At 38.0% G+C, this 24,579-nt stretch overlaps 1 protein-coding gene across 3 annotated transcripts in view; it reads left to right on the top strand.

Annotated features, from left to right (window-relative positions):
* The window catches only part of GRIA1 (glutamate ionotropic receptor AMPA type subunit 1), a 248,195-nt gene that overhangs the window by 215,170 nt on the left and 8,446 nt on the right, over window positions 1–24,579 (top strand). For 2 of the 3 annotated variants that reach the window (XM_087924247.1, XM_026696642.2), the window contains exons 12-14: window positions 11,164–11,362; window positions 12,303–12,550; window positions 17,849–17,963. In XM_087924247.1, coding sequence (XP_087780373.1) covers window positions 11,164–11,362; window positions 12,303–12,550; window positions 17,849–17,963 — 562 coding nt within the window. Of the gene's footprint in view, window positions 1–11,163; window positions 11,363–12,302; window positions 12,551–17,027; window positions 17,143–17,848; window positions 17,964–24,579 lie in introns of all 3 variants that reach the window. The other variant, XM_026696640.2, reaches the window with a different exon arrangement.

The following is a 24,579-nucleotide window of genomic DNA, read 5'->3' as shown; positions in this document are numbered from 1 at the left end:
ATTCTGCTGAAACGTCGCTACAACTTTAAAAGCACAACTATAATGACGAGGGAAAATACCCGAACAAAGCTGATTTGTACATCCTGTTTAAACCCCAGAATATTTCAAGGACTTTCTTTATTATCTGGTCCATGTGTAAGACAATAGGGAGACATTTTTCTTAAAGCACCTTGAGTACATTAATGGATAATGGAGAGAAATTCTCCTGCATTGAGATATTCTTCCTCTTCCACTCCCACGGAAGTTCCTTTGAGGCACAAATTGTACTCTCTTTAATACTACCTCAAAGCTTAGCATTGTTTTGTGTTGTGTTGATTTTGATTTTTTTTTTTACAGCAAATTCATTTTATGATACTAGTGCTTCAGTCTTATACACTCCCTTAATAAACAGTATTACAATAAGTAAAATATAACCGTAAGGTTTGAAATATAGGTATGAAGCCACTTCCAATGGAAAAACCTAGCTCGGCACTTTATTTTAAATGTTATTTTTTTTAACATGTAAATAAAGATGAAATCCTTAACCTCTGTTCCTGTAGTTAAGGGTAGGACAATTGGGGAGAGCAACCAGTGAGGACTGGGGAGGGAGAGAGAGAGAGAGAAATTGCAAGTTATGTGAGAATGGGATGAAGGAGAAACGGGAATGAATTACCTGAAGGTTGTATATTTGCACATTCTCAGCATTCAAGAAATACTTGGGATCAGGTGGATATGACAGCTGTCAGTTTTTGCAAGTTTGGGATATTGTATCACTGTAGTTCAGAAAGCCATACATTTCATTTAGTACAATAATTGGAAAGCATTCATCTTTCCTAATGGATTACTTTTTTAAAGTTAATATATATTTAGCCTACTTTTCAGGTTGGGAACTATCACTTCCCAAGACAGTAAGACAGTATATATTATATATTATACAGTATATATTAAAGACAAGACATATATAAGAGAAGGGAAAATGAACCCAAAAGTATGTGCTTGTATATCAGTCCAGTCTAGGCTGATATCTCTTTTCTGATGTTTTTGTCCGAATGGGTGTTTGCCACCTTAGTGTCCTGCCCTGTTGATGGAGAGGAACTCCAGTCTCAGGTCACTTGTTCAAAGTAAAGCTCCGGTGTGTTTATTTGGTAGGGAGGGATGAAGTAGGGAGCTTCCTGCATTGCCCCTTGTGTGGCCAATCTCAAGGTCCAGACTGTGGTTTGCTTGATATGATCTATTTCCTGAGCTAGGACTACAGTCTCCTGGCAGACAAATCAGAATGTGCCTTTGTGAGGAAGTACCTCTATTAAAGAACTCTTGAGTAGGAGGTATACATTCTGTATGGCATCTGCTCATTCTCTGGCTGATGTAAGAAGGCAATTGGATCTCCTTGCTGTAATCATTTTCCTCGGATGTGGAAGCTTTAGCCAATAAAAGCTGTCAAATACATATTCAGAAATAGGAAGATTGAATTTGTTGCCAATGCTAAGAGGTAAAAAGAGGTACTGTGTGTTTTTCTTCTGTTTGTCTTTGCTTAAATTCAATTTGTAACAAATATGCCAGTTGAATAAATAACTCTATTAAATATGAATTGAATAGCAATCTGGAAGATCTTCCCTAAGTAACACAGATTTAGAACACCAAATTTGCTGTTCTAATTAAAATGCTGTCATTTATTTATTTATTTTTAAAAATATAGTTTTACACAAGAAACTGGTTTTAGAGAAGTGGGCAGAGTGAAAAAGCCTTAAAAACCTTAAAAACAGATTTATACTGTATATTATATCATGTTCATTTTCTACTACAAGTGAGTTCAGCTGGAGAATTGGTGGCTTTGGTAACGATCTGTCAAAGAGAATGCAAAGTACTGTTAGTTTAAGTTACATTCTACAAAGATAAGATCAAAGAGCCATGTGTCTGATATGTAAAGTCACATTTCCTTTTTTTTAAAAAAAATGAGGGAATATCAGAAGGAAATTCTTTGGGTCAAACAAATTAATCCATTAGAGGAGGAAAGCTTGTAGAAGAGACCCAGCACATTTTGAGAAAAGGTAGTTTTATCCTTGGACTTTCATCAGCACCTACAGTATACCAGGAAATGTAAAAAGGAAAATGAACTGTCATTAAACATGACAAAGAAAGTGAGATGGTTATTTGGGCAAGAATTCTGGATCTACGCAGAGAACGATACAACAAGGTGGGATATTAAAATTCACACAGTGGGAATAAATATAGAAAGGGCTCATTTGACAGAACAGTAGAGATGACAGTCCTTTCATACGTAACGTGATTAACTCTTAGGAAAGATATTTTTGCTCCAACATAACATGCAGCTGACTTTTTGAGCTTTACTCTGAAGCTCACATCGCACATCAGAGTCACTTGGAACATCCTCCTCTACAAAATGCTACTTTTCACATGGAGAACGCTATAATATGAGGGATAGAAGTTAGTGTGCTTCCTACTTTTCCTAGTGTCTGAAAATGGCAATGCCACTTGATGTGTAAAAATCAGCATTCTTCTTGGGAAGAGTATCACAATTTTAATCTGCTAAAGTTCAGAGACTGGAAGAACCCTGCGAATGCACAGAAGCAGGAACCTTGAGCACATGAGATATCCTATATAGTGTCTATGTCACAATATACCAAATCAGTTAACATAACGACCCATCTGGCCAATTTGATTATTTCATCCAAATAGACTTTGGTAGTTTGCTATCTTTTCTTTTCTCACTCAAAAAGCATTAATCTCTCCTGTAAACATCTACTATCTGTAATTACTATATATCTGATGTTAAATAAAAGGAGATACTCCTTCCTTCGGGTCAGAGGCACCATATCCAAATGTCAAGTTTTATGATACAACTATTCTGAAGTACTAAAAAGAACTGAAGATAATACCTACATACAAAGGGATATACTTAATGTTCCATAAGTGATGGTTGACAAATAATCAGTTTGTCAAGGGTGAAATCATATGGCCAAATAAAATATCAGTGTACGCTAACCAGGGGGAAATGATTTTCTCTTTTGATTATATTGCCATAGGTGAAATCAGCTTCCAGGTGAATGGACTACAATATTATGGTGAAGATGATCATGATCATGATCATGATCATGATCATGATCATGATGCTGAAATAATGATGGTAATGATGACTATAGATTCCCAATATCTTCATGTTTATACTTAGTCTCGTGCAAAAGAAGCCAGCTGGGACCTAATAACAAACTGTTACTTGATGCTGTTCTATATCATGAAGCTTAAAATATTGAGCATTTTGTTTCCCAAAAGAGTGAATATCAACTATTCATTAATAGAGCATAAAGATAAACCTAGACGTTTGGACTATCTCTTAGATTTAAACTAAACTTAGCTACACCTCTACCAAGAGTCTCTTTCAGATTGGCCATTCCTTGAAAAGAAGAGCTTCTTCTACTCCTGTGAAGCATTGGGGTTCAGCGAAGAACAAGGATTTGTACAAGAACAAGTGGACAGAAACTGTGACCCTACTAGGTAGCCCAGACCAAGAAATTAATGCCACAGAAACATATTTTCACCAGTTCTTCTTCCTAAGCTTCTCATGCATTCATTATTCCTGCAGAGTATCTTTTCAGGAAGTATCTCATTTTTTTTGTATCACCCATTCTAAAAGATTTCCTGCTTTCTGGTTTAGCTGATATTGTTGAGTGCTAATATTCATCTTCATCAGTTTTCCTGACCATGACAGTTTTTGGAAAAATTGGGATAAATCTCCCAGAATCCTAACTAGGTATTCTGGAAAGAATACCCCAATACATTTGTATTGGAATGACTGTTGTACAGTATCTGAATGTAGCTTATTTTTGTGTTAAAATTGTTCAGTTATAAACAGAGTAGGTATGGGGGTAGTTGATCATGTCTCTGTTCAGTCCTTTATGCCAATATATCCATTTCTCTTTTCCCTCAGAAATGACAATCCAATAGAACAAATCATGTAATCTCTCTGTAACAGATCCACTGGGACTAAGGAATTAAGCTGAGATCTGAAGTCTGGGATCAAGTTAATAGCAACTGAACCAGTTTGAGCCATATGAGCAGCCCAGCTTTAGAGAGAAAGAAAAGCTCTATAAATTGCAGCTGGAGGTAGCATACAAATACAGTTTGCCAATTAAAGTGGCCTTAACAGCAAGCATGAAGACAGTCAATGTTAGGCAATTGTTCTTATGCGTAGTGTGTTATAAGTGCTTCTAAGTGATTGGCAAGGAGGAAGAAAAATCTGTAACCTCAGGGTTCTTTTGGATTCTTTCTGCCAGGAGCCCAGGGATCCCTGCAATTGTGCAAGCCAATAAAGGATATCTTGCTCCATCTATTTCCAAACATTTTGGTTTCTTATTTAAGTGGGTATTTTTCCCACAACAGTATATAACCTGATATCCTCCCCAAATACTTTTCTACAAGTAGTTTAATGGCTCAGGCTCATTAATTCTCAGATTAAATATAAAATTAAATTTGGACATGCTATATTTGGATATGATTCAAATCTGTGTTTTTGAAAGTTTGGGAGGACATGATAGTTATTGGACGTAGAACTATCCTTCTCCAACATGACACATTTATGTTCATTGGAATTGCCATTCCCAGAATTCCAAAGCATATCTACAGTGATAGGGGTGCAAAGTTAAGAATAACCACTTGTTTTATACAGGTAGCAATAGCAATAGCACTTTACAGTGCTTTTACAGCCCTCTCTGAGCAATTTACAGAGTCAGCCTATTGCCCCCAACAATCTGGGTCCTCATTTTACCAACCTCGGAAGGATGGAAGTCTGAGTCAACCTTGAGCCTGGTGAGATTTGAACTGCTAAATTGCAGCAAAAGTAGCCTGTAGTACTGTATTCTAACTACTGTGCAACCATGGCTCAGATAGTCCTCAATTTAGTATTATAATTGGGACTGGAACTTCTACCAGTAAGAAAATAGTTGTTAAGTGAATCACACCCAGTTTTATGTCCTTTCTGCCACAGTTATTAATCAAATTACCACAGTCATTAAATCAGTCAAGGAGTTGTTAAGCGAATTGGGCTTCACCCTTGTCAGAAGTCCCCTGGGAAGGTTGCACCTGGTGATAACATGACCCCTGGATGCTGCAACTCTTGTAAATACATGCAAATTGCCAAGCTCCCAAATTTTAATCATGTGACCATATGGGAATACCACAAGTAACTGCAAACGTGAGAATGGGTCATAAGTTACTTTATAAGCAACATCATAACTTTAAATGAATAGTCATAAGTTAAGGATTTCCTCTATTTTCTTTTGGAGAAATCCATTGCCTTGGGGAAGGACAATGAGCAAATAGCCAGATTCAGAATATTTTGATACTTTAGGGTCTATTTGATGATATGTTGAAATATTACCAAAAAACCAGACTATTTTTCTTGGATGACAATGAAAAGAGGTTCTCTGTTTTGCCTTAGCAAGGGGTTATTATGCAGGGCAGGCCACAGAGGACTGGAACTGTTCTCTTCTGACGTTGGAGTTGCCCTAACTTTATAACTTGACCTCCATTAAATTACAGAACTGAATTGAAAAAACCCTTCCTGAAAGAGTGATTTGAGGTATTGTTTATTTTTGGCAATTGAATTATCCTTGCAGGCTGGGAAAGTATAGAAGATTAAATACTAAAAAAAGTCCTAAGAGCCTCAACTCTGGGCACAAAATGCCAGCCATTTAAAAATTACAAAGGCAACATATAATTTGCACAGTTGGTAAGGTAGAAAGACACAATATTGTAACAAGAGTGGGTTTACCAGTTGGAGTTTCACCCTGATGCTACATTATTCTATTTTCACTTCTTTCACAAATCTGAAGAATAGAAAATAGCTACCTTGCTGTTATATTCTCTCAGACTTCACATTGAAGAATTCCCCTGCCTTGTTAATTTAATTTTTAAGGGGACCAGATAATGATAATCTTCATTTGTACCTTCCTCATCTATTTCATTAATATTTCTTTCTTTTTTTTTTCCCAATGATAATCTTTTAGGGGGTTAAAACTGCAGGTTAACAATAACAACTTTGCAGTTAACAAATGAATCATATTGTGCCTCAATAACATGGTTTTTACAGAAAGAAAAGATAAGGCCTAGACAACCACAAACATTTGAATTACAAAGTATCAGACCCCATTTTAGACTCATCTAGGAATATTATCTGAAAATGTCAGACATTTGTTAAAGAGTTATTTTTTCTGAATCTTGTATATTTTTCTAGAAATTCAAAGATGATGGTATTTATACTTGCAGTAAAAAAGATGGATTTAATTTCCCCCTTTCAGACCAAGCTAAGAATCTTTCCCTTTCTCTTTATTGACATAAATTATACTAGCATGAAATTTTCTCTCCTTATTGCTGATCCCTATCGTGACCTTTCCCAGTCCCTTCTGTCACTGGACTCTATTCCTAAGTTATGGATAACAAAGCATAACCAATTTTATTTACCTCATAGATGTCATTAGACACTGACAGCTTCGGGGTGGGGGAGGCAAATACCAATACATCTAAAAATGTCTTAAGCCTTTCTCATTCATGTACCGGAAAGGAGATTAAGGTACTCTTATAGGGATATGGAAATATATATATTTCCAGGGCATTTTTATACCATGTTTAAGTACTATAACGGCTCCTAAAACTTGTAGATTTATTTATGAATGCCACTAGAAATATAGGTACATCAAATGCATATCTCTTCCAGAGGCCAATTCTGGATGGAATTTAAAGCAAGGTAATATAAACAATATTCAATGCTGTAATGAGTAAAACTCTCCCAAAGTAGCTCAACACCCTGAGACATGTAAATTTCACATTTTAGAAATATAGATGCTATTTGAATTGCATCCTTTTATCTTCCAAAGAAAATTTTGAAAAAATAGGCTTGCAATTCACAATACTGGTTAGAGTGTATCATGACGACTATAATGTAGCATTCTTCATGAAGTACCTTTTACTGAATTTAATAGGATTTTAGCTTTTCAAAAGATACCATAAATGAGACTACACATCACTAGAAATTCATTTTCCAACTATTTTAGAAGTAGTTGCAGGAATTCTTTTAAATAAACTGAAGCAGAACAAATCTTCTTCTTCTTCTTCTTCTTTTTCTTCAGCGTTTGTCTCGCGCTCGGGCGAGGTCCGCTAATGTCCTTGAGTACTGCTTCCACGCCTCTCTGTCTGCCACGTGTGTCGGGTCTGCCTTCGCGATCTCTAGATCGGCCTTGATCGTGTCCATCCAGCGTTGTTTAGGTCTACCACGCGTCTCGCTCCTCCGACAGTCATCTTCATTACAGATTTGATGATGGATTCTTCCTTGGCGCGCTCACGTGGCCGAACCATCGTGAGCCGGGACTGCCTCATGACCGTGGGGATGGGCACGACGTTGAACCGTCTACGCACTTCTTCGCTCCTGACGCGATCGAGTAGGGTGAGGCCTACCGACCATCGGAGCATTCGCATCTCCATTATCTGGAGTCTGCTTTCGCTTCTTTGGTCGTCGGCCAGCACTCTGCGCCGTATATGGCCACGGGGCGCACCACAGAGTTATAGATTTTCGCCTTCAGGCGCATCGGCATCTTCTTGTCACAGAGGACGCCCGTGACGGACTTCCATTTGCCCCACGCTGCATTGATCCTGGCTGCCACCTCAGTTTGTAGTAGGCCTTCTTCCCCAAGAGTAGTTCCCAGGTACTTGAAGGTGGAGGCGCGCGGTAGCTCCTGCCCGTTCACGTGGATGGAGCCTGTCATTTCATTGTCAGTGGTCAGGTATTCGGACTTCTTTAGGTTCAGCGGAGCCCGAACTGCTCGAGGCGGTCGTGCCACTGTTGGACTCGGTGCTCGAGTTCAGCCTTGCACAGGTTGGCCAGGAACACATCATCGGCGTAGCAGCGTCCATGGGGCGGGCGTGTACAGGTCGTGTGTAATTGTGTCCATCACCAGAATGAACAGCAGTGGTGAGAGAGCAGAGCCCTGGTGTACGCCGACGGTAATATTAAACTCCTCTGATATCCCAGCTGCCGCTTTTACACGGCTTTTGTGACATCTGTATAGGAGTTGGACCCATTGTACGAGCAGCTCAGGCACGCCGTGATCTCGCAGTGCGTACCAGATGAGATCGTGCGGGACTCGGTCGAAGGCCTTTTCCAAGTCTAGGAAGGCGGTGTGGAGCGGGATTTTCTTCTCTCTGTGAGCCTCCATCAGCATCCGCACACCGAAGATGGCGTCGGTGGTGCCGCAGTTCTTGATGAATCCAGCCTGGTTGACGCTGATGTCGACGATGTCCCGAATGCGCTTATCAAGGCGCGTTCAAAGATCTTCATAGTGTGTGACAGTAACCTGACCGGTCTGTAGTTGGAGCAGTCCGCTGGGCTGCCCTTTCCCTTCCAGATCGGAACAGTGGTGCTGCGGTACCAGTCGTGTGGCACTTTTCCCGTGGAGGCGATGTTGTTGAACAGCTCGCACAGCCACAATGCCGAGCCCGGTAGTGCCTTTTTCCAGAAGTCGGCAGGGATGTCGCCTGGTCCTGTTGCCTTACCGTTTTCATGGCCTTGATGGCGCGGCGACCTCGCTGGCATAAATGCCTGAGACTGGGCCTTGTATTCGCAGAGCTTCTTGCTGGTCTTGTCCTGAAGAAAGGCCTTGTAGAGCCGTTTCTTCAGGTGTACGGCATCTTGTACTTCCGGTGTCCAGAGCCATGTATCTCGTTCGATGCGTCTCCGTCCTGGCTTGGTGCAACCAAGCTGTTGGCAGCCGGCAGTGTGAACAGTGCTCTTCAGCATGGACCACGCTTCCTGTGGCCCGTCGACCATCTGCAGGAACTGCTCCGGTTTGATGAGGGGTCCCGCCATCTTCTTCTGGTTCCACCACTTGATTCGTGGCTGGTCTGCATTCCTTTGTCAATCCTGGTCTTGGGCTTGCTGATCCTGATCTTCGCCATCAGCGGCCTGTGCTGACTGCTCGATTCGCACGGGTACACCTTGGCGTTGAGCACGTTTTTAGCGGCTCTTCGTCGTGCGATGATGTAGTCGATCTGTGTGTGGTGGCTCCCGTTTCTGCTATGGTAGGTGAGGAGTTGAGATTCTCGCCTAATGAAGCAGGTATTCGTGATGGTCATATCATGGGAGTCGGCAAAGTCCAGGATCCTCTGGCCATTCTCATTCGTATCGCCTGTGCCGTGCCCACCGTGGCACTGGTGTCCGCTTTTGTCCCGCCCTACATGACCATTCAGGTCGCCCGAGATGATGATGTCGTCTTCGTGGGGATCTGCCTGAGTTGGCTGTCGAGCAGTTCCCAGAAGGTATCCTTCTCCTCCTCGTGACATCCGGTCTGAGGGGCGAGGCGGACAAGATGTGTAGGCGCTGCCTCTCGGTTGCTACGACGATTATCATCAGTCGCTCTGTGAGGCGCTTAACTTCTGCGACGGAACTTTGCCAGCTTGGACTGACAACCACAGCTACACCGCCGCGGTTTTCCTTACAGCTGGTGTATATGATCTTGTAGCCGTCTATAGTCGTAGCCTTGTTGCCCTTCCAGCGAGTTTCCTGGAGGCAGCAGATGTCCAGCTTCCTGTCCCGCATGGCCCTGACGATCTCGGTCGAGCGCCCAGTCAGCGAATCCACGCCCAGGTGGCCACCTTGAGCATCTGGCAGTCCTCTGTTCCCCGCTTGCGTTTTTCACACGGATCGGGTAGTCTCCGTGCGCATCGGACCCGGACGCAGTCGCCCAACGCGGTAGCATTGGACGTGTGTTTTGTAGTGGACGTTTCCACCATGTTGATGCGGCATTTGAGTACCCAGCCGGCCTGTCGCGTGGGCCTGTCGTCGGAGGGTCTGCTCTCAGTTACGGTTAGCGTTGATCTTCGCGCATCCAGGGGACACCACTTGGAGGTGGCAGACCGCTCGTCCCCCGAAGCAGAACAAATAGATGAATGAATACTGATGGATCACTTTTACAAATAATTATATGTTTGGTAGTCCAATAAAGCTAAAGCATGCAATGGGAAAAAACAGAGAAGGATCTATGGATGAAATTATTTTGATTTGTTGGGCTTTTTAAACAAACCAACATAATGGCTGGGTTCACACCATCCCTTTCTATGAGTATTTTCTGCCAGATAAAGCAGCTAGAATAAGACCTTTCCCAAATGTTAACATATATAGGTTTCTTCACAACAAACCTATAGTACTGTAGGCAGCTATTTTCTTTACTCTGTGAGCTTTCCATTAGAAAGCAAGAAAGTTTAAATGCCACTATTTTGTTTCTTATTTTTTTAAAAAGAACATTCTTCTTTTTACACTATAAAGTTGTCTTGTTACTAATTTTGAAATGGGCTGAGCTGAAGGCCTATAGAGATTTTTTTTCTTGCCACACATGTACATAATATAGTCTCACTTCGGTTTTACAAAGAATTTCAATACTTCAATTCCTGTTCTGCCTAATTTTACTTATATTAACCATATCTATTGCACTGGACAAAAATAGTATCAATGTGCTAACTAAATTTTATTTATTAAATTAATGTCCATAAGCATATATATGTGATATTACGTATCTCATTTCTTCTGCAACACAGAGGCAAGACTTTCATGCTGGTCAGTGCAAATGGTCTTCCTTTTATTGTATTGTGATAACAAAAACCCCATTCTGTTCTTCCATTGTTTCATTTTTTGTATGACGATTTTCTACATTTTATGATCTATCTGCAGTAGCAAATTGAGGATGGTGGCAATAGATGCCAGTTAGTCTTTTAAAAAACCCTCATTTTTTTCTTCCATCAATGTATTTCTTCCATGCTATATTAGTGGTGTCCTGGTAGGTAATTGATAATAGTGATGTATAGAGATTAAGTTATTAGTGAATCTAACTGGCAGATGTTAATGTAGGTCTAGCTAATTTTTCATCCTCATTTAGGCCAAGAGCTAATTGTGAATGCTGTTTACCAAGAATTCATTCATTTCCTGAGTTTTATAGGTTGCAATCTGAAAGGACTATAAATGGCCGTCATTCCCTTCTTAAAGCAGGATTAAAATACAAAATATAATAACAATCTAATACAATAATTATTCCATTAGTGCTTCTGTGGAAACAGATTCTACATATTACCCTTCTTTTTTTTCTTTTCTCATTGTACCTTTTGTTACATTTTCTTTTTCGGTAGATCCCTGTCTGGACGCATAGTTGGTGGAGTTTGGTGGTTTTTTACTTTGATCATCATTTCATCTTACACAGCCAATTTAGCTGCATTTTTAACAGTAGAGAGGATGGTGTCTCCCATAGAGAGCGCAGAAGACTTGGCCAAGCAAACAGAGATTGCTTATGGGACTTTGGATGCTGGTTCTACTAAAGAATTCTTTCGGGTAAGAGAAATTAGTTCTGATTTTCATGTACAAAAACGCAAGACTCATGCTAGCCCAGGAAATATACCCCATCTGCCAGATACCATAAATACCCTTGAAACATGGAGTAATTATACGCTTCCACAGATTACTGAGTAATTACACTTAGCAGCATCAAAAGTAATTACCCTGTGACTTGTAGCTCAGGTTTAGAGAATAATAAATACTTAGTTAGCTCTGTAATTTAATGGCACCATTTACAATATGCAAATATATTTAAGTTATTCAACAGTGGCTTACATATACCAAGCCACAAAAAGTACACTTCTTTTCTGTGGTCTAGTGTCTTCTGTCTCTCACTTCTCTCTAATGTTTTCTTCAGTCTTCCTGCTCAAGTTTGTGGACTGCAGTACAGTTCTGTTGCTTTTATTCTCAGTTTGATGAGTTTGACTAATATGGAGTCAGACTATTTCAGTGTTGTCTATTCCAAGTGGCAATTGTTTCCCAGGAGGCTTTCCTGTCCCAATATCCTTTAAACACCAGAGATTTGAGGAATTCAAATTGAAACACCTTGTTTACATGCTTTCCACTTTGCCACTAAATTACATTTCCTTTTTAGGATTAGAATTTAGCAAATGTGCTACCACTTCCAACATAATTCCAAGAATTTGGCTTTCACAAAAGCTTTTAAGTTTTAAATTATTTTTTCTTCTATCTCCCTTCTGCTTGAGGTAATTTTTATCCCATAAAATGTGCCAATGAATGGCACCAGTTCATACAATCCATCCATTTCTCTGTTCACCTCTATAAACCAGCCCCTAATCTGAGTAATATCCTTTCTTTAGCTGTGCACCATGTAGGCACACACAGCCCAACAAATTTGTGTCTTCCTTGGTGTATGAATCTCTGCTCTGTGTATTAACGCATGCTAAGAGCAGTGGATTTATGCTATTCTGGACAGAGATCTAAAATAGCGGTTTTTGAGAAGATGTGGACGTACATGAAGTCAGCTGAGCCCTCTGTTTTCGTGCCGACAACAGAAGAGGGGATGAAGCGTGTGAGGCGATCCAAAGGAAAGTATGCCTACCTGCTAGAGTCCACCATGAATGAGTACATTGAACAGAGAAAACCATGTGACACCATGAAAGTGGGAGGTAACTTGGATTCCAAAGGCTATGGCATTGCAACGCCAAAAGGTTCACCGCTGAGGTAGGTAGATTGAATGTGTTGCTTTTTTCCCTTCATCCCCAGCAGTTGATGCATCCATAAACATACTGCTAATTTACATTAACACACTATAGCTAATAAAACAGGGGGAAGAAGGAAAATGGAAAAGTAATTATGAACTGGGAAATGGTGATAGGTCTTCCAGGATTCCTGAACGTTGTAGCCTCACTCCTATATTTGTTTCTTTGCTAAATTGGCCCAAAGTGTAAAAACAAAAGAAATTTGTGAGAACCTGGCTACTGCTTAATGGGGCATTATTTTGAAATAATGTGATTGTTTTCTGGTGTGCATGCCAATTGTGTAATATTTATTATATCTCTTCTTTGGTTAAAGAGATTCTAGTAGTAAAAATATTTAGGTATGTGCATGTCTGAGCAAAGAAATACAAATCTATATAGGACAACTAAATGGAAAAGCTAAGTGTTTTCCTGCTAGATAGACAACAAATGGATGAAAGGACAATTATCTCCATTAGCCACTGATAGAAGTTACATATACTGTATGCAAATGTTGCAAAAAAGATGCTGTGTAGTCCATAAAATTGTAGACAGAATGTAGCATCCACAATCATAGTACACAAAATGAAACTGGTTCAGCAAAAGAAAAGATTACAACAATCCTGCCAACAAAAACAGAAAAGAAAAATAGCTATGCAGAGAAAAGGTCTGTAAATGGGATTAGGTAGAAGGTAAGATTGTAGGGATTGACCATCACTTTAGGTATGCAAAGAATACATATCCCATGCTATTATTCACAAAATATAATAAAGTAACAAATATGTTTGGATTTTCTCACTACAACCAAGATATTCAGTGGGGGAAAGACAAGAACTCCCAGGGAAAAAAACCAAGGTGTAGACATGATTGAACAAAGGACAACATGGAGATTGGACAAAGAACAGCATAGCCAGATGTGATTTCCAATGTTCATTTTCAATGTAAATCCTAAATGTATATTAAAATAATTTCTTTTTTTCTTTAAAGATGCAAATACACATAGTATACCCAACCACAGAGAGAGAGAGAGAAAGAGAGAGAGAAAAACAAATGCTACTGTTGATTTCATCTTCTTTTTCAAAATGTTCTTGTGATATGTCAATAGAGTGGGACAGAAGAATAAGTTAGACATATTTGTTCTTGATTTACTTTCCAGTTCAATAGAAGCAACCAGGAGGGAACATTTTGCTTTTCCATTGGATCTAATGGTGCTTTTTTATACATATGACCTCAGTTTCTGTCTCATTATGTTCGTTATTTGTGGTCCTTTTAACTGTTTATCTAATGCTATATGCTCTTCAGACAACTTCTAGCATCTATTCCACTATCTGGGAATACCCAATTGCATCTTATTTTGTGACTGACTGAGTGTTCCTTCTAAGTCAGTATAAATTTAACCAATGAAGTCAATCAGATCATAATGTTATATGTGAAGGTACCTATTTTACAAATGATTCCCCAGATATGATGGATCATTTGGGAAGAATTAGTGATTATTGATTTCAGGTCTTTCTCACATTTCTAACTAGTTTATATTAAATACTGTAATGTTCCATCATAGTATAATGTTTAAGTGCAAATTATTATTTAATTAAGTTGATGAGTTAACATCTGAAGACTTAATTGGAACTGTGAGAAATCATACAATTCAATATATGACTCCGTTGTCTTCATTCAGTATGAAAACAATGGGCATATCTATTATGGGAAGAGGCTGAAATAATGTAACTAATTCTATGGAAACTGATCCATAACATCCTAGAAAACTATCAGAGAGTGGCTGCATATTAAAATCTTCCCTGATTACTTCCATCATTGCAACTTCTTTAACTGTGTTCAGATTGTTTGGTTAATGCCATTTTCCCAAACTATCCTGGGAAGCACCTATTGCTGAAGCACTCTACTGATTCCCAAGTTTTATGTCTCACAAGCTACAGTTCTAGATTAAGGACAGATTAAGCTACATGCATGAAATTTATGGATAATTTGATACCTGCTTATTTAGAAGTAAGTTCTTCAGCTTCCAGTTGCTCATTCTTCAGTAAGATTTCTTCCTAATGCTACAGAAGGATTCCCAGATCAGGGCTGAAAAAATCCAGATGGCCATTAGATCATTAGATGTATCTGTATCTATATCTGTATGCCATCTAGGAATTATTAGGATGTTTTAAAGCATAGATCTAAGAACTATACTCACCAAGATTTTTAATTTTAATGATATTTGGAAACTAACTGTTGAATGTTTAGATGAGACTTGGCCCGAATCATTTTGTATTAGAAAAATATCACTTCCTTCATTTTTATTTTAGCCAAATGAAAATCTAAAAGGTTCCCACAAAATATAACCTTTATATAATGTTAATACTACATTTCTAGATACTATTAATAGCTGACTCAGTGGAGATTATATAGTCATTTGATTTGATTGGGAGGGAACAGCTGGAATTGAAATTATATCAAGAAACATTCAGCATATTTGCAGTATTAGTGGTCCAAAACCATAGAGAATAATGCCATATTTATATTGGGTTGTCCAGTAGCATTGAAATAGTAATGTGAACCACTTGCTGGCTGTTAATTTTTATTTTAACACATTTGGACACAAAGCAGTTTTGGAATGGCTGATTTACATAGCTGTTTTTTTAGGAGGGCGTCTGTTGATCTAATTTCAGAGTAGCTGCCAAAATACACCTTAACAGGCAATATTTGAGGACCACACCTGAGTGTGCCACATGCACTTTTATATAAATGCAAGATTGGTAGCCCAAGTGTACACATGTAAGAAGCCTTACATGACTGATTAAAACATATTAATACACGTACAGTAGTTTTTCTTGCTCCTTCAGTACACAGCAGCTAACGGCTGTACTCTCTTCAGCTTCTCAATGGATATGCCACACCTTCACCTTAATTTTTCCTATTAATTCTATATTAAATTTGAAACAATGCAGAATGGGCAATATTGGTGAATCACACTAAGGTAAAAGGGTATTTTAACCTTAAGGGAGAGAGAAGCAGAAAATCTGTTCCAGAACTGGTTTTCCTTTTAAACCAGTAAACTATAAACATAGCTCCCCTGGAGTCCCATTAATCTTTATGCCAATTATCACAAAACATTTAAATGAATAAAACATTCCTTGTCAAAGATTAAGAAAAACTAACACATTTCAGAGAAAAAGATGGCAGAAATCTTTTTTTTCTGCAAAAAGTCTTGGACTTTCAGACCCTGGGAAGTGTTCTATGAGTTTAAAGAGAGAGCTGCTTGTTCCAAATACTTTGGGTTGTATATGACCTGTGTGTATCAGTCATCATCTTGGTCTAAATCAAATCTTATGTCATCTATATCATAGAAATTTTGAACTACCTGCAATATCTACTCCACTTAACAAAGGTCCTAAACATTTAATCAGATTTTTATGTAGGGTAGTTTTAATACTAATGCTGACTTCAAATATCAATAGTTTTCAAAGCAAACATAAAATCTCTGTATAATATGGTACAGATAGCAGAAGAAACGGATACTGAAAATGCAAGCCTACATAATAACTTACAAACAGCATGGCATAAAATTATGACAGCAAAACTTGGGTGAAGAGAGACTTGTAAACAAGTGACTTATCCCAAACTTCCTTTTTTTCTAACCTGATACTGAAGCATATAGCACCCAATTGGCTGAAACCACAATATTGTTGATGCTGTCACACCTCTATATGGAGAAGGGCTAACTGATTCAATTTCGTTCTCATGTAACCAGTGTAGTAAATAAAATCTAGCCCATTGACTTCAATGGAATCCTAAGAATTTAATCAGAAGAGGATCTCCTTTTTTCTGTGTTTGTATGTTGTGAAATGTCTGAAGTGTTCTCTCAATTCTGTACTGATTTGGATGTTACACTTCTTAAACTGATTTTTTTCTTTTTGTTCCTTAAACAGAAATTATTATTGATCATTGTTTTTATATGTCTTTTGTGACATGAGGATCACTCAGGAGGAATAGGCGAGCCAGACTCCCTCCCCACCGCATTCTAAATTATTACATCGATTTTCCCCCCTGCAAATAGCCAAATTATTGAGTTTACAACTGCAGCTGGGCAAATGATTCTTCCACTGTTCCTGCACTTCATTCTTTCAGAAGCCAACCCTATGCCAATTGGGATCAAATTTTATTTCACCGCTAGAGCAGCTGTAGAAGATGACATCCCGAGTGAGCATTTGTTGCTTAAAGCAAAAAAAGAAAACAAATCTCCTTTGTGATTCTGTTCTCTGTAGCATTTCTCCCACTCACAGGGAATGTCACATCACTCGCCATCCCCGCTGTTATTTTAATTATAAGGGACACAGTCTTACTGGGGGAGAATATTGGATCAGATTGAAGGGTGCTGGTTCACCGATCCCTTGTTGTCACATGACTTTCCGAGTGTTCTCCGCCTGTTACTCATCGAGTGTTATCTATTCATTTTAAAGAAACCCAGTAAACCTGGCAGTGTTAAAACTGAACGAGCAGGGGCTTTTGGACAAATTGAAAAACAAATGGTGGTACGACAAGGGCGAGTGCGGCAGCGGGGGAGGTGACTCCAAGGTCAGCCTCAGTAAGAAAATCTAGTGGGTATAAACCGCATGGATAGTAACCAGCAACCACATTGCCTTTGCATTCAATCACTTGGGGAGAACAAACCTTCTTGGATATCTCTCTCTTCCTCGGTGAGGATAGGTGCTCCTGATTAATGGTGACATGGGAAAGGAGTCCATGGGACTAGATGCGCCTGCATGGCCATTGTGGCAGCTCTTCTTCTAGAAGAAGGGATTGCAACCACTGCTGCTCATAGCACTAAAGCTTTCCTAGAAATACATCCCTCCTTTCCCCACTTCCCACGCTTAAAGTTTCTTTGGATCTCTTAAGCATGATCATGGATAGGAGACTGAGATACTGTGCAGGGCGCTGCTTTGGCTGATTGCCCTGCAGATGTTAATGGTCTGCAATGATCAGCATTAGCAAGGCCACTTGCAAGTATCTCTTGGCAGATGGCTGAGGTTGCTGGTTACTCAAAGTGATATAGTAATACTCATCTTGCTATGCTGGAGAAAAGAAGGGTGAGAATGTGCTGGGAGTGGTGGGGCTGGCTGGGATGCTGGAGGAGGGCGGGGCGGCCAGATGGAGTATTCAATTGTATCACTTTGTCAATGTATAACTTGTATAATGAATGCTGTGAATGAACTGTATGTGCTGAATAACATAAAATAACATTGGTAATGTTATTTATGTTATTTCCCCCCCTGGTTTGAAGAGGTCCTGTAAACCTAGCGGTTTTGAAACTCAGTGAGCAAGGCGTCTTAGACAAGCTGAAAAGCAAATGGTGGTACGATAAAGGGGAGTGTGGAAGCAAAGACTCCGGAAGTAAGGTCAGTTATCCCTGAAGAGGTCATGCCTACCCATTGAAAACAAAAGTGTATTGCCAAATCCCCCTTGGCCATAATAGTACCAGAGTTTGGAATCTCATAGCAGACAGACTGTCCCCCTAGCAAGGGACACATACTCTTCATGTAGAGGGTCGTATCAATATAATATGTACACATAGTGGGCAAAGTAATGGAACACAAAAAAAAAATGACACTCCAAAGGGAGCATAAAGGGAATTGTGATCTTAATAGCACTGAAAAGAGAGTAGCAAATATGACATCATTTACAATACTTTGAAGGAAAAATGATTTCCAGAGTGGAATTTTCATTCAAAATAATGTGACATCCATGTAGAAATCATTTAGTGGCTGTTACACACGCTAATCTTACAAATTATATTAGAACTTGGTGAAGTATTAAAAGCTCAGGACCCGAAACTGGGGAACTCTGAGTTCTAGTCCTATGTTTAGTGAACTGGGTGACTTTGGACCCATTTCTCTCTCTCTCGGTCTTAGGAAGAAGGCAGTGGTAAGTCATTTCCCCAAAACATTACCAAAAAAAAATCATATACTTGTTCATGAGAGTTGCCAGGAGTCAAAGCTGGTTCAAAGCCAAATAGATATAAATGTAGCAATAATATGGTTCTGCCTAGTTTCCAGTTATTTATTTTAATGTTTCTACATTGCTTCTCCATAAAATGATGAAAATTAGTACAAATCCAGAGTAATAATAGAAAAACTAAAGAAAAATTTACAAACAATTGCAAGTAAAAGCTAATATGCTACACAATATCCCCCTATCCCTCCTACCCACAAGTAAAGAATTACAAAACAACAAAAAGGAAAGAGGGATCTATGGTACTTTTAAATTTATCATAGGAAAAGACCATTAATGGAAAGATTAAAATAATCTAATGCAGGAAATCATCTAACTTAAATAAATTGTTTTTAAATATCAGTTTTCATTATATATTCATTTCCTGATTCTTTTTCTTATATTTTAATATGTCCTCTTCAAATGTTTAATTTAAAAAGGGAATGGATGAGGCAAAGGATATTTTTTAAAAAGAAAACGGATTAGCAATCTGAACATTTACATCTATAGATCAAAAAAAAAAAACCAAACTCTCATAGATTTTTATAAGATTGAAATGTGTGATCCTCCAAAGAGGACATCACCAGGATTTAGGAAAGTGAAATGAATGGAAACCATGCCATCCATTACTTTTCATCCAACATGATTGCCAACGTTCAGTGATGGACATGGCACAAGAAGAAGAAACCAAAACAATTTTTTTTCTTGTTCTAGCTAGGAATGACTGAATAATTCCAACTCTCATTAATGAAAGTGCCAAATGAATTCTTATATTTTTCTATTTTGCCTACATTCAGAAGGGTCTTGGTTTGGAGAATCTAATTTTTAAAACACTACAAAGATCTTGGATGCACAGAGCTCTGTGACAATGAGTATAAATATTTCTTTGGATTTGGATAGTGATGAATGAAAGTAATATAGTGTTGTAGATAGAACCCACAATTTAGGAAAACGAATGAGTTAAAGGAAAGCAATAGAGTGTATTTCTGTCTTTTAAAGTAATTTGAAGAGCAGTAAGCTACTCATCAGAAAGGCAGGAGATATCAAAAAATTAGTTATTTTTTGAAGAACTAAGTCAGGATCAGATCAGTTCTAAAAATAATCTACAGTGTTTCTTTTGTGATATAATAATCTACCACCTCTGTTCAGTAGTTTATTCAACTTCAAATGGGTACAAGACTAATTTCTAAATAACTATAAAATTATCTTAATAAACACACATGATTAGCAGTGGTAATACCAGTGAACATCCAGTTTACCCCATCCATATTTTTAATTTCTTGAAGTGAATGAAAATATACTATTATTGCTCTTTTTAAAACTTAACATGATACATGGCTCACCCACCATGCATGGAATGCACTTTCCAGCTACTTCAGAAACTGCTTCTGTTTTTTATTTTTATTCCACCAATAGTTAACCATAGAAATAAACAGGAAAGTCACTATGAAATAAAATTGAAAATGGAAAGATAATGCAGAAAATAATAATGGTTGGAAACATAGTTCTTGTAATGGCACCTCCAAAAGAAAGTAAATTTTAAACAATAAATGAAGGCAAATATACATGTCCCAAGATAATGTTGCAAGATGCAATCTGGATCAGTACTTAGAAACTGAGGACTTGGTAGCACAAAAAAAACAACAACAGCCAATTACCAGCCATCAACACATCAATCAACCAATAGGAAGGCACTACATAAGTATGATGTATAGAATAACCCAAGCATATATTCCCATAGAGATAATTTCCCTAAGGGGCTTCAGTATGAGTCCAAAAGCTCTGGTCCCGACGACTGACCTAGATTGGGTTTTGCAACTTTAAGCAATGTGTATTTTTCTAAATTCTACTCCATGATTTGAGTAGTAGATGCCTCCCTCCCTCCCCTACCCCATGACTAGTCAACAGATATTCAACAAAAAATATAATGAAGGCAAAGTTTAACCATCCATAAACAAATATTAATACTGAAATAGGCAACTTATTAAAATATTAAAGACTACAAGAGTTCAATATTCTAATTACAAGGATATGAATATTAAGTTGCATTAAGAGCTATAAGTTTTCCTTGTCATTTTTTCTGACATTCAGCTAATCCCTAGTGCCACAAACTGGGTCAAGCTGCAACCAAACAATGAAAGAAACCTTCAGTGAAAGAGCTTTGATGTAGACAGACACCAATTTTGTGCTTCTCATTCTGTCTTGCTCCATCTCTTGCCAACTTCTTTGTTAACTGTTTTCCTCCAGATGATGAGATTAATTCCAGGCAGATCATTAAATGTCTACATACAAAGAGTATTCCCACTTTTTTTCCCAACTGACTTCTTTTAGTCTACTTCCACCTTCTCACAACCCATTGCCAAAGCTTGAATAGAATACAATTCCCTTTCCTTTCCTATTGTTTGCCCGGTTAAATAAAGTAATTCATTGCCTTTCTGCCTGCATCTGTTTTAAAATCTATGACTGTGTACAAAACCCAGTCAGGTGCCTTCTAGAACTGAAATACCTATACACATGCATTAGCTTCATAATATATAAATACTGTCAGGTACATATTTTCCCCCCTAAGAGTTGCCATGTCATTTGATCAAAGAGAAAATGCTTTAGAAACTATTGCAAAGGAAAAGAGATTTAAAAAAAAACATTATAAAATGCATATTCTAATATTATAAGTGATAATGCAACCAAAATATATGTGTCTGTCTGCATGTTTGTGAATGTCTCATCTTTCATCTGCAGCTTCCCCATCTTCCTGTGTTACAATTAAACCCCAACAAAAGCCTTTCCTTAGATCGTCAGTTTGTTTTGCAGTAGTCATGGTACTGTTCCTACTAAAGAGGAATTCTGCCTTTGAGAAATTGGCGAACAAATCTTTCTTTTAGAGAACATGAAAGAAATTATCCATCCAATTTCTCGGCACATAAATAGCATAGAGAATTTCAAAAGTCTATTTGTTCCTAGCTTTAATAAATAATTTATTACTTCTATTGTTTGTCAGTTCAGTCTCGCACTAATATAACAAGTAGTGTACTGTACAGTGCTTGACACTATCGTTCAGCATTTCACAGAAGTAGACTTTTTGCCCACATTGCTAGTACGGCATGGCCAGAGGGAATCAACTGGCTCTCTAAAGGATTCTCCTCAACTGAGCATCAAGAGCTTACTCTTGCCAAATCTATGGCTATAAACTCTTCTGTTTTAAAGCATCTTAAATTCTGTTTTAGGAGATGGGGAAGAGAGGTCAAGGCAGGCCCCTGACTTGTGAGGTCCCACATGACTTGATACTCTCATCCCTTCTGTTTAAGATCTACATGAAGCCACTTATGGCCATAAAGCCACTTATGAACAGGTATCTGTACACTGACCTCTCAACGAATACTGTTAAATTCTTGTCCCAGGATGTTGACGTCTGGATGGGTGGAAACAGGCTTAAACTCAGTACTGACAAGACAGAATGGCTGGGTGTTTCTGATTTTTTTTTCTAGTACCAAGAGTTTTGAGTTCTGAATGAGGTTACAATCCATAAGATAGAATTGGTTTGCAGTTTAGAAGTCCTTGAAGAGATGTTAGCAGCTATGGCCAGGAGAGTTTTTATCCAGAATTATCTGGTGGAGCTTGAGAGTCCATCCTCATAGTTATTCATACCTTAGTTACGTCATATCTGTCTTGTGTATATTTTTTCACATTAAATGTGATTACTATACTGATATGTCCCACACAGATATAAATATTCCAATGATGTACCCCTCTTCTAGGAAGGCATTTAGAAGTTTTATTACATCTCTTGTTTTATCAGTGTAATGTGGTTACTTCCACGCATACTGTAGAAATGGGCACTTTTGAGAAACGGCTTTCTCAAACATTGATCCAGAAGAAATCCCTTGGAACATGAAGGGATAAACAGTTGTTGAATCTCAAGTAAAAGTACTTTAAAACAACAGCTTTCCATAGCACACTGGTTAGGGTGGATCCAGGGCATTGGCCACAAGCATTCAATATCTATGTCTATATCAAAGAGTAATGTTAAATTTTTCAGTCTGGTTTTCACGGATGCAAAAGGTGAAAGGAGACCCAGCAAACTTGAGCCTGAAGGACTATTTGTCATAAGACCCAAGAACAAGATGATGGATAAGCTGCCCCTGATTGAAGAGAAGCAAGCAAGGCCCAGTCGCCATGGCAACGATGCTGGTGTATTTCTCAAAGCCTGGGCTGGCTGCTTACTTTTTACCTGCCAGTCTTCCTCTCCCCTCCGATGTCACTCTCCCTCTGCAGGAGACAAGCTGTGACATTTACACTCCCACTAATAAGCTGGCTGCCTGATGGGCAGGTTCCTTGGGAAGGCATCTGTTCACAAAGCACAAATGGCAGAGTTCTGCTGCTCTGCAACAGGGTTTTGATTCTCTTGGGCATTATTGTGTGGGATTGGTGCCTTTCCTTCTTCACTGTTGTTATTAATGCTATTAAATTGGGTTGGGATTGGAACAGCAAGTAAGGCCTTGTAGAGTCAGGAAGATAAAGCAAGCCACAGCAGGCAGGAATTACTTCCTTGCCTCTGCAATGTGTGCTTGTGACCTGGTGCCAATTTCCAACCAGGAAAGACCAGTGATAGCAAGACAATCATCACTCTCCAAAGAATCTCATTGCAATTAGAAATTACATCCTTCTATCAGAGAAAATATGAGAACCGAAAAGCTACAGGAAGCATCAGAAGTACTTTTCCAATATAAATCTACATTGTGACATTATCTCTTTGCATCTGACTCAGTATCTTTCTCCAGGCAAGCTTCAGCCAGCCTTGGAAATCCTACTTCACATATTATCCCCCCCTTCCCTGGTCTTGTGGAGTATGGTTATGAGATTGGGGATTAATAGTCACATACTCTCTAAAAATGAGATTTGTTCAAGCCTGAATCTTTCTGCGGTTTAAATTAAGATTGACTTAGTCTATTAGTCTATTTAAATACAACACATATCAACATTTTGTGATAATGTCTCACTGACACCACATAATTCCGTTTAAAGGTTACAACACTTCTATTCAACTAAACTACTACCACTCAGAGTTTAAAAACCTAAAAAAATTCTTGAGATTTGAATGAAATGTAGACACAACTAATCTTGAAAGTCTCATTCATTCTTCACATTTCCTCCTTGTCTATGTGCATCTGTGTGTGCATGTTTAATGTAAATATAAAATGAATGCTAATCTAATCCTTCAAAGTAGGTTTATTTTAAAATTATTTTATTAAAGTTTTTAACAAACTGTAAAAACTAATACCCACTAAAACAGAAAAAAGAGAAAATCCTATTCTATAACATTTAAAATAGCAGCATTTTTTCACTGGAAAATTTCTGTATCTTATTTCAAAATCATTGCACCCTTAGTCCATTTGTAAGTTTCCAAAATCAACTTTCCAATCACTCTTTTTTGGCTTACTCGATGTTTTTTTAAGTCCTGAAATTTGCATTTAAAACTTCTTTTGCTAAGGATTCAAGGAAACTCACCCAGTTTCCTTGCTGGAAATTTGCTGTTCTGAAGATTCTTATTATCTGAAAAGCAATTAACATGCAATAATATCTATTGTGAGCTTGTTTTGTACTGGAGTTCCTTACTTTTATCTCAAAATTATAAAGTTCTGATGAAAGTTGGTTATACATGAACATCTCTAGAAAGAACCATGATAATATAAACATTATATATAAAGGCATAACCAAGTCACTTTTTACCAGAATATATATATATATAAATATATAAATATATATATAAATATAAATATATATATATAAATATATATATAAATATATATAAATATATATAAATAATATATTTATAATATATATATATATATATATATATATATATATATATATATATATATACATACATCATACATATATATATATATATATATATATATATATAAATATAAAATAATCTCTTTATTCATATAATAACAAAAAGAGAACCCACTTATGAAGTTATTATGGAGAGAAAAGATGTTTAAAGTAGGCTTCTAATAAAAG

This window comes from Pseudonaja textilis, chromosome 2 (genome assembly GCF_049901715.1).
Source record: "Pseudonaja textilis isolate UNSWEBS1 chromosome 2, rPseTex1.2, whole genome shotgun sequence".
In the NCBI taxonomy this organism is placed as follows: Eukaryota; Metazoa; Chordata; class Lepidosauria; order Squamata; family Elapidae; genus Pseudonaja; species Pseudonaja textilis.
This window is presented reverse-complemented; position numbering and strand designations above follow the sequence as displayed.